At 43.6% G+C, this 11,241-nt stretch overlaps 1 protein-coding gene across 4 annotated transcripts in view; it reads left to right on the forward strand.

Moving 5' to 3' along the window:
- The window catches only part of LOC137376294 (cyclin-dependent kinase-like 4), a 136,409-nt gene that overhangs the window by 100,145 nt on the left and 25,023 nt on the right, over window positions 1–11,241 (forward strand). For all 4 annotated transcript variants that reach the window (XM_068044559.1, XM_068044558.1, XM_068044561.1 and 1 more), the window contains 4 exons: window positions 1,678–1,878; window positions 1,977–2,065; window positions 10,766–10,822; window positions 10,952–11,086. In XM_068044559.1, coding sequence (XP_067900660.1) covers window positions 1,678–1,878; window positions 1,977–2,065; window positions 10,766–10,822; window positions 10,952–11,086 — 482 coding nt within the window. The remainder of the gene's footprint in view (window positions 1–1,677; window positions 1,879–1,976; window positions 2,066–10,765; window positions 10,823–10,951; window positions 11,087–11,241) is intronic.

The following is an 11,241-nucleotide window of genomic DNA, read 5'->3' on the forward strand; positions in this document are numbered from 1 at the left end:
TGGGTCTGGCCACGTTACCACGGAACGATCCAGTCAGTTGGACCAAACCATACCACCTGTCCCTCGTGGAAAGGTTTGTACAGAAATACACCTTTGACCACAAGTCCATCAGGCAGAGGTCTGCACGTAACGCCCTTGAGGCCCTGTGGGAAAAGGAGATGGTGTATCCTGTTGGATGGTTCCCGAGCAGACTGTCAAATTAATTTGGCAGAATGCCTCATCGCCAGAACTTTCAGACAAGCACCAAGAGGTAGCTTGGCTGGTGGTGAGAAGATCCTACCTGGACACCCAGAGTCTTACCGCCTCCGCACGATGCCTTCGAGGCAACTGTGGTGGGAAAGCGACCATCGCCCACCTCCTTCCAGAATATGCCTTTGCAAAGCAGGCCCAGAAGGAAATGCAGTGGTTTTGTTGAGGTTCATCCCGAGCAGCTCCGTAATGCAGTGCTCTAGCTGTTCCCAGAGATGCACACCGAGATAAAGTTCAGCTGCTGCTGGAGGACCATCAACTCGTTGAAAGATGCACTTTGGTCTGCCCGAAACCTGCTGGTCTTCCAGTGCAAAGAGCTGTATTCCAGACTGACACATTCCAAGGTCCAGGACTACGTGTTGAGGGACACACTAAAGCTTGGGGCAGCTGCCACAAAGGCTCAATGGGGAAGGCCATTGTGTAAGGCACTCCTGCCATAGTGAACCAAAGGGCTGTAAACCGTGTAAAACCCCTCTACTTGTATGCATCAGAGAATGTTTGATGTGTAATGTAAATGTACATTGTAAATATAACCCCTGTAATGGTAAGTGTAGTGAGGCACCTCATGTACTGTATTGGAGGAAACTGATCCATATTGCACTTCATGTAATGTTAAATATGAATTGTTATGTAATGCATTTTTACAAATTTTATGAATAAAATATTTTTTGAAAAAAGAGATTATTATATTGACACAGTATGGTATATATAAAAAGCCCAATTTTGAAGGTTTACTCCTTTCCCTAATTTCCGCCCCTAATTTTCTGTCCCTTATCATCTCTTCTCACCTGAAGCTGTATGTTGTTCTCGGATAAGGCTCCACCTTGTCCATTTTCATGTGGGACTGAAAGGTGAGTGTCAGCATTGCAGCCCAGTTCAAGCATGTCCCTACTCAGTATCTAGACGTGCGCACTCTAGCAAATGCCATTGGAAAGCAACCAGATAAAATCTTGCTGATTTGTAGGAGACTACATGCATCCAGTTCATGAACAGCACTGGCAAGTGCCTAGGAGCAGGTCATCCACCTGCATTTTCAGTTGCCCAGAAAGCTAAAAAGGGAAAACAAGAAGTTGGGGAAAAATTAGAGGGTAGCATAACCTTTTAAAAAAACTACCTAAGCATTGGATCCTAAAGTAAAAATATAACGACAAGATCCCTAGAACAAAGAAATTCTACTGATATTTTTGTGAACTGACCAACTATTTACTTGATTAAGAATAACCTTTGAATTGTAATAGTTTGGCTTTGTAGTCAAATGATTTAAAAAATATGTTCATATATAAATTTTTACAAAAAATTGTAAACTCCTAGCCTTTATGAGCATCCCAGAGGCAGAAAGTAAATTTTCAGACCACACATGGAATGATCCATGGTCTGAAGAGATCTTATTTAGTGTGAAATTATATGAATTTTATTTTTCACCAACAGCAGGTCCAGGAGATGATTACACAGACTACGTAGCAACCCGGTGGTACCGAGCACCTGAGCTGCTTGTGGGAGATACACGGTATGGGGTTGCAGTGGATATCTGGGCTGTAGGTACTGTCTTTGCAGAGCTGGTGTCTGGACAGGCCTTATGGCCTGGGAAATCAGATGTGGACCAAATCTACTTGATAATAAGGACTCTAGGTAAACTAATTTATTGTCTTGTAATCATTTACTTTCTGTTCACATGACTGTGGTGTATATGTAATGTTTATTGCATAATTTAGACCTTTTTCTTTTAGGTAAACTTATCCCAAGACATGAGCATGTATTCAGGAATAACCAAATTTTTCTGGGTGTTAGTATACCTGAGCCAGACCCTGAAGATATGGTGAGTTGTGCAGCACAGAAGATAATGTAACAACTGTTACATCTTTTTGACAATGCACCTGAACTTGTGAATCACAGTATATCAATACAAATATTATCATTTTAAAGGATAAGGAAGTACTTTAACTATAAAGTATTGACCATGGTGTGGTGAAAATGTTGCCCAGTAAAGGGTATGCGTGGTACTAACCTCTCCCCCTAGTCTTCCCCCCATCATGAGATCTGCTTCTCTCTCTCTCTCAAACAAATACAAAAAACATAGGAAACACTCAACAGGTTAGGCAGCATATTTCTCTCTCTCTCTCACTGGGTCTTGCTTCTCACTGAAATGGAATGTCTCCATGCTGAGTGATGTCTCCAGTGGGGTGGGGGGGAGGGTTAGTGGAACAGAGAGGCAGGAGCTGGAAAAAGCCAGTTAAGGTATGAATATTTCCTGCAGTTATTTCAAAGTTGTCAGTTTTATATTCGTGTCCAGATGGTAGTAATTCATTTCAGAGATTAAGGTCCATGGGCACAGTGTTACCTATATTCAAGTGACTATCCTTCCCAAGCCAGCTTAGATAGTCAATGTCAGCAGGTTATTTGATCCTGAGCAGCATTTTGTTTTCCAAAAATAAACTTTATTCATAAATTTTGTAAAAGTACATTACATAGCCATTCAAATTTGACATTACCTAAAGTGTAATACAGATCAGTTTCTTTCAATACAGTACAAGGTGTCTCACTGCACTTGTTATTACAGATTATATTTACAGTGTGTACAGTTACATGTCAAACATTGTCTAATGCATACAGCCCGAGGGATTTTACATGGTTTCCAGCCCCTCGGTATACTATGGTGGGAGGGGCTTACACAGTGGCCTTTCCCCATTGCGGCGGCTGCCCTAGGCTTTAGTGCGTCCCTCAGCACATAGTCCTGCACCTTAGAATATGCCAGTCTGCAACACTCGGTCATGGACAGCTCTTTGCACTGGTAGGCCAGCACGTTTCAGGCAGACCAAAGAGCATCTTTCACTGAGTTGACATCTTCCAGCAGCAGTTGATGTTAATCTCGGTGTGCGTCCCTGGGAGCAGCCCATAGAGCACAGAGTCCTGTGTTAGAGTTACTTGGGATGACCCCTTGACAAAAAACACTGCATCTCTTTCCAGACCTGCTTTGTGAAGGGACAAGGAGGTGGGAAACAGTCTCTTCCCGACACAACCGCCGTGAAGATAGCATGCAGAGTCAGTGAGACTCCGGACATGCAGGAAGGCTCCGACGGTGAGGACTCTTCTCACCACCAGCCAAGCTACATCTTGGTGCTTGTTTGAAAGCTCTGGCGATGAGGCATTCTGTCAAGTGGCTTTGACAGTCTGCTCAGGGAACCATCAGGCAGGATCCACCATCTCCTTTTTCCGCAAGGCTTCGAGGACGTTACGTGCGTACCACTGCCTGGTGGACCTCTGGTCAAAGGTGCTTTTCTGTATAACTTATACGTGAGGGTCCGGTGGTACGGTATTGTCCAACTGAATGGGGCATTCCGTGGCAATTTTACCATACACATCCTTTGCAACCCCAGGGACAGATAGAACCTCAGCACATAGTGACACTTGGTGTTTGCGTACCGGGGGTCTGTGCACAGCTGATGCAGCCGCATATAAAGGTGGTCATCAGGATGACGGTGATGTTGGGTACATTTTTCCCATTTTAGAAGTTTTGTACATTGTGACCCCGCAGACATGGTCCATTTTCGATCTCCAGATAAAGCAGAAGATGGCTCAGGTGACCGCCACAGCGCAGAAGCAGGGTATAGGCTAGACCTGCACCATGTAGAGCAACACCGAGAGTGCCTCGCACCTAATGACCATGTACCTGCATTGGAGAAGGAGTATCACTCCCACATGCCTGGTTTCTGGTTCACCATGGCAATACACTCTTTCCAGTTCTTGGCGCATGCCCTGGCCCTTCCACAGAATCACAGAATTGTTATAGCGCAGAAGGAAGCCATTTGGCCCATCGTGTCCGCACAGGCTCTCTGAAAGAACAATTCTCTCAGTCCCATTCCCCTGTTTTCTCTCCATAACCCTGCAAATTCTTCCTTTTCATGTAACTGTCTAATTCCCTTTTGAATGCTTCAGTTGAACCTGCCTCCAGAACTTTCACAGGCAGTGCATTCCAGACCTTAACCACTTGCTGCGTGAAAAAGCTTTTCCTCATGTCACTTTTGCTTCTCTTACCAAATACTTTAAATCTGTGCCCTCTCGTTCTCGATCCTTTCATGAGTGGGAAAAGTTTCTCTCTATCTACTCTGTCCAGACCCCTCATGATTTTGAATACCTCTATCAAATCACCTCTCAGCTTCTCGTCTCCAAGGAAAACAGTTCTAACTTCTCCAATCTATCTTCATAACTGAAGTTCCTCATCCCTGGAACCATTCTCGTGAATCTCTTCTGTACTCTCTCCAATGCCATCATGTTTTTCCTCAAGTGCAGCGGCCAGAATTGCACACAATACTCCAGTTGAGGCCGAACTAGTGTCTTATACATGTTCAACATAGCTTCCTTGCTCTTGTACCCTATGCCTTTATTTATAAAACCCAGGATACTGTATGCTTTATTAACTGCTCTCTCAACTTGTCCTGCCACCTTCAATGACTTATGCAAATATACACCTAGGTCCCTCTGCTCCTGCACCCCCTTTAGAATTGTACCCTTTATTCTATATTTTCTCTCCATGTTCTTGCTGTCAAAATGAATCACCTCACATTTCTCTGTATTGAACTTCATCTGCTACCTGTCTTCCCATTCCACCAACTTGTCTATGTCCTTTTGAAGTTGTACACTATCCTCCTCACAATTCACAATGCTTCCAAGTTTCATATCATCTGCAAACTTTGAAATTGTGCCCTGTACACCAAGGTCTAGGTCATTAATATATATCAGGAAAAGCAAGGGTCCCCAACACTGATCCCTGGGGAACTCCTACAAACCTTCCTCCAGCCTGTAAAACATCCATGAACCACTACTCTTTGTTTCCATCACTCAGCCATTTTCATATCCATGTTGCTACCATCCCTTTTATTTCATGAGCTACAAGTTTGCTCATAGGTCTGTTGTGTGGCACTGTATCAAATGCCTTTTGAAATCCATGTACACCACATCAACAGCATTGCCCTCATCAACCCTCTCTGTTACCTCCTCAAAAGACTCCAGCAAGTTAGTTAAACATGATTTTCCCTTAAGAAATCCATGCTGGCTTTCTTTAATTAACTTGCATTTGTCCATGTGACTATTGATTTTGTGCTGAATTATTTTTTCTAGAAGTTTTCCCACCACTGAAGTTAAACTGACTGGCTTGTAGTTGCTGGGCTTATCTTTACACCCTTTTTTGAACAAGGGTGTAACGTTTGCAATTCTCCAGTCCTCTGGCACCACCCCTGAATTTAAGGAAGACCGAAAAATTATGGCCAGTGCCTCTGCAATTTCCACCCTCACTTCCCTCAGTATCCTTGGATGTCTCTCATCTGGCCCTGGCGTTTTATCCACTTTAAGTTCAGACAGCCGATCTAGTACTTCCTCTTTATCAATTTTAAACCCCTCTAGTGGCTGACTTACCTCCTCTTTCAACATTGCCTGGGTTGCATCTTCTTCCTGACCCTATCCCCAGTCTTATCCCCTTCCTTACTTTATCCCCAGCAGTAGTCTGACGTGACAGTTAAGGGGACAAAGGATTGGTTGGCCCGATTCCCAAAGAACATGGCCTCACTCTTGCCACAGTTTAATTTGGCTCACAAGGCCAGTTTGAACTGATCATAGATGCTCATTGGTCTGCACACAGACAGCAGATCAGAGCAGAAGACAGCGACGTCACCCACGTACAGGGAGGCTTTGATCTGAGTGCCTCCGCTGCCTGGTATTGTCACCCCCTTATGCCTGCATCCTACTGATGGACTCAGTCAAAAGGTTGCTACAGCACTCGAACAAGATGGGGGAGAGCACAGCCCTGCCTGACTCCAGATTTGAAAACTTTCCGATTCTTTCTTCTTCTTTCTTTCTTTTGGGCCTCCTTATCTCGAGAGACAATGGATACGCGCCTGGAGGTGGTCAGTGGTTTGTGAAGCAGCGCCTGGAGTGGCTATAAAGGCCAATTCATAACCCGTAACTGCTGCCTTCCGTGTTGTTTCAGTCGCTGTGAGGCAACTATGGAGTGACCTCTCCATGGCGCATGCCTGGGCAAATTTATGGAGGTTGAGAGTTGCCCAGTCGTCAAAACCCCCCTCTCGGCCTTTCTGGTGGGGTCCAAAGGAGTGCAGGACACGACGTTTGGCACCAGTATGGCTGCAGGAACTGCCGGAAACATGCCAAAGGTGACACATGACCGCCTACGGGGTTCCGCTCCGGATCCCACCATTGAAATTGTGCTACTGATGTTTGTGCAGAGCCGTTGGATCCAATTGCAGATTCCCTCCCCAAACTCCATTTTGGAGAGCAATTACATCATGTAGATGTGTGACATTCTATGTAAGGCCTTCTCCTGGTCCAAGCTGATGAGGCAGGTGTCTACCCTTCTGTCCTGCACTTAGGCAATTATATCCCTGAGTAGCACGAGGCTGTCAGAGATCTGCCTGCTGGGTACAGTGCAGATCTGGTCAGGATGAATCACCAACTCCAGAGCAGATTTGACCGGATTGGCAATGACTTTGGACAATATTTTATAGTCCATATTAAGCAGTGAAATTGGATGCCAATTTCTGATTGCCTTCCTCTCCCCATTCCACTTACAGATGAGGGTGGCGATGCCTTTCCTCATGGATTGTGACAGGCTGCCAGTCAGAAGCATACCCCCGTACACTTTCAGCAGGTCTGGGCTGTTCCAGTCCCACAGAATCGAATACAACTCGACTGGTAAGCCGTCGCTTCTAGGAGTTTTATTCGTCTTGAAAGACTTGACGGTCTTTGTCAGCTCATCCAAAGTTAGTGGTTTGTCCAGATTCTCCCGCGTACTGTCATCTAAGACCTCTGTTACGACCAGGTGAGAAAGGTGTCCGGGGGTCTCTTTCAGCCCTCACCTGGTCTTATTGTAACAGGGTTTTAATTTTTAAAAACACTGTGTTTTGAACTCCCTTTGGTGAATCCTTGTTCACCACTTTCCAATTATAAGGCTAGGCAAAGAAATGAGCATAAACAGGCTTTCTTAGGTTTAAAGAAGAAAAGTGAAATTTATTAAAACTTAAAACCTAGTTCTGTTAACACCTACGGATACATGCCACGCCCCATGTTAGCTTGCATATGCGATACGCACATGCAAATAGAGACAGAAAAGAGCAGAAGATAAAATAGAGAGGTTTGAGGGAATATGGGAAGAGTTTCTTGTTACAGTGTTTCGAGCTCACTGTTGTCCTTTTGTAGGTAGTTCATGCTTGTTGGTAATTCTTGCTTTTCATTGGGGCCCAGTATTCTTCTTAAACCTTGTTCACTGAAGAAGACTTTTCTCTCTTGGGGTTCATATGTCTTCAATGGTTTCCGAAGCTGGTGAGAGCGAGATGAGAGCAGGCAGGAGAGAGGTCTTTTCCAGTCCAGGAGCAAACAGCTTTCTGAGTTCAAATTCTCTGTGGCAAGTTCAAATTCAAAAAACTCCAACAGTTAGTTAGTCATGTGACTAAACTAGTCTGACCACGTCTGTTTATGTATTCGGCCATCTTAGCAGTTAACCTGGAATGCTAGCCTCGCCACCTTCAATGTCTGGTAATCAAAAGGCCATTGTGGATTAAATTGGAGCAGGGAGTGACCCCTTTGTCCTTTCCAAGCACTGTCTCTTACTATGCAAATGTCTTTCCAGTCAAGAGCTTGGTAACCCCTTGTAATAGGCCTTCTTTTCTTCCCAGCAACAATTTTAAAATTTAATGTCCATGTGGCAGAATATCTGTGCCCCATTCTTGGCAGGTGGGGGCCTGCATGACACCTCTGTGATAGAGGACAGTAAGGACTGGGAGGCCATGCTGTCAGTGGGATTCACATCATACAGCCCGGCCTGCAAGGATTTCCTGATCCTCTGTATGTCAGCTGCGACAATGTTTCCGAGCCATCTTGCTCCTTCAGGCTGCTGATTACAGAGCTCTCTCTGTGTAGTTTTAGGAAGTACTTACGTGAGCATGTCTGATCCTGCTCCACAGAGCGGACTCTGGACCGGAAAATGATATTGAAGGCCTCTGAGGCAAAGAGCGAGGCCTGCTGGTGAAAGGCCGAAGCCAATGCTTAAAACTCCCAAAAATAAAATGAAATCCAAAGACCCACCACTCACACTTGCGTTGGGAGATCCATCAAGGTCTCTCCCCTGCCAGGTAAGTACGATCCTGAGCAGTATCAAACCTTGAGTCGTCCCATTACAATCTAGGCTAAGATTAGCTAACTCAGCACCTATAAGGAAGTAAGCCTGGGATCCTCCTGTTCAATATGGTTTAATACCACACATGCAGTACATGAACCAGTTGACCCATTGGGATGCTAAATAGAAATTAGCTAGTGACTTCCCTTGTTTCATTTCTTTGCCCCTTTCTGTCCTGAAGACACTGGCACCACTAGCTGGGGTACAGTTTAATGGGCAGCTCTCTGGTACTTTGCACACATTTTTCCATGTGTAAAGAAAGCCAGTCTTGCATTTATATGCACTTTTGATGGCCTCAGGACATCGCAAAAGTGCTTTACAGCCAATTAAGTACTTTTGAAGTGTAGTCACTGTTGTAATGTATGGAACGTAGCAGCTAATTTGCATTCAGTAACCTCCCACAAACAACAATATGATAATGACTAGATAATCTGTTTTTATGATGTTGATTGAGGGATAAATATCGGTCAGTTCATCAGGGATAATTCCCCCGCATGCAAGCATGACCCCAAGATTCCGGTGGCCTGCCATTTTAGTTCTCCTTGCTTTCAGGCTGACATCTCTGTCCTCGGCCTATCACCGTGTTCCAGTGAAGCTCAATGCAAGCTCGAGGAACAACACCTCATCTTTCGATTTGGCACTTTACAGCCATCTGGACTCAACATAGAGTTCAACAATTTCAGACCGTAAACCCCGCTCCATTTTATTTCCTTTTCTATTCATGTTTTGGTCTTATTCTTGTTTTGCTTTTGGACGGCAGCTGTTCATTATTCTCCAATTCACACTTCCTTTGAACACATCTTTTGTCTCGTAACTTGTCCCATTATTACTCCCTTTGGCTCTACCCCACCAGCTCTTTTGTCATTTAATGTTTCCTGTCTTCCGCCCTATCACAGACCTCTTTTTTCTTTTTCCACTCTCCCCCATTTGACCTGTTTAAAACTTAGTACATTTCTAACTTTTCCCAGTTCTGATGAAGGGTCATTGACCTGAAACGATAACTCTATTTCTCTCTCCACAGAAGCTGCCAGAACTTATGTGTATTTCCAGCATTTTCTGTTTTTATTTCATAATTCCCCTGCTCTTCTTCAATATAGTGCCATGGGGTGTTTTATGTCCACCTTGGAGAACAGACAGACCTCAGCTTAAAATAATGTCTTATCTGAAAAACAGCACCTCTGACAGTGCAGCACTGGAGTGTCATCCTAGCTTCTTGTGCTGAAAGTCACTGGAATGGGGTTTGAACTTACTACCTTCTTACTTAGGCGTAAGAATGCTACTAACTTAGCACAACTGACACCCACCTATAAGCCTCACAGCGACTGTCTGCACATTGTTCGGTCATGGGATCCCTAAGAGCAAAGCCGAATCTGGAAACCATCCCAATTCCCAGTTTCCACCAAAGGTGATCAACAACAGAAATTAATTCCACCCCCCCACCCCCCCTCACCTCCTCTGTAGCCCAGGTTTAGAGGGGCCATTGTAGATTTCCAGCTGCAATCATCCAATTTTTAAAAAAAGGTGATCAAACCTGGGACCTTCTGGACTGCTTAACTAAACCAGCTGATACTTTACCCTTATGTGGTTACAAAAAGAAATGGAAAGTGGAGAAATTGAATTAAATTTAAATAGCATAATGAAAAGGGGAAGGTCATGCAACTTCAACTTGATTTGCTAACGTGCAATCAATTACTCATAGGTCATCGGAATGTGAGCTACACTCATTTAAATATCTTTAAAAAAAACAGAAAGTGCTAGAAATACTCAGCAGGTCTGGCAGAGAGAGAAACAGTTAACGGATTCAGGTCAGTGTCCTTTCGAGATTTCACAAACCTGAAATGTTAACTCTGTTTCTCTCTCCACAGATGCTGCCAGACCTGCTTAGTATTTCCAGCACTTTCTGTTTTTATTTCAGATTTCCAGTATCCACAGTGTTTTGCCTTTACCTTAAAATACTAAGGTTTTGGGCAGCCTGATGGCTTATTTGTTAAATAAGCTATCTGTATTGGGAGTGAGCTGTACAGACCTGGGAGGTTGCCATCACTAAGCTGTTACAATTGATTTCAATGTATGTGGAATTAAGTCAGCACCCTTGAGAAAGAAAGGGAAGAAAATTGGAATTTTTTTTGAGGTGTCATACTTGAGTGCTTTTATCCAGAATTTGACATGGAGTTTTCGGGAATTGCAACAGGCTTTTGTTGATTATTTTTTCTGTAATCATTAATAGATATTTTTCATAGTACTGATTATATAAATGTTAAAGAGCTTACTGAAAAAGTTGCTTTTCTTACTATTCAGTAACTCTTACATATTATGAAAACTTTCTATGTTTTTTAGGAATCCCTAGAAGATAAGTTTCCAAACATAAACCCTCATGCTCTGGCTTTCATGAAGGTGAGAAATATCTCCTGCCTTCAATAGGATGTGTAGTGCCTGTCTGTAATTTGCTTCTTTTAAAGGCATTCATTTTTTTCAAAATTGTTTAGTCTGGTAGCAAATAACTCTGAGTCCATTTTAATTCAGAGTTGTTTGAAAATGGATCCAGAGGACAGATGCAGCTGTGAAGACTTGTTCGAAAACCCATACTTTGATTTATATCGAGATGAAAATGAAAAATCCAGGCAGTGGCTTGATGGCCGGAATCGAAAAAGACAGCAGGTACAGATTGAGCTAGTTTTTCCCAGTTTAATGTATTAACCAGATATTGAATGTGATTGCAAAAAAAAATGGTAAGTGGAGGAATAGAATTAAATAGCATAATGAAAAAGGGGAAGGTTATGCAAGGTCGTCTTCTTGATTTGCTAACGTGCAAT

This window comes from Heterodontus francisci, chromosome 13 (assembly GCF_036365525.1).
Source record: "Heterodontus francisci isolate sHetFra1 chromosome 13, sHetFra1.hap1, whole genome shotgun sequence".
Classification (NCBI taxonomy): domain Eukaryota; kingdom Metazoa; phylum Chordata; class Chondrichthyes; order Heterodontiformes; family Heterodontidae; genus Heterodontus; species Heterodontus francisci.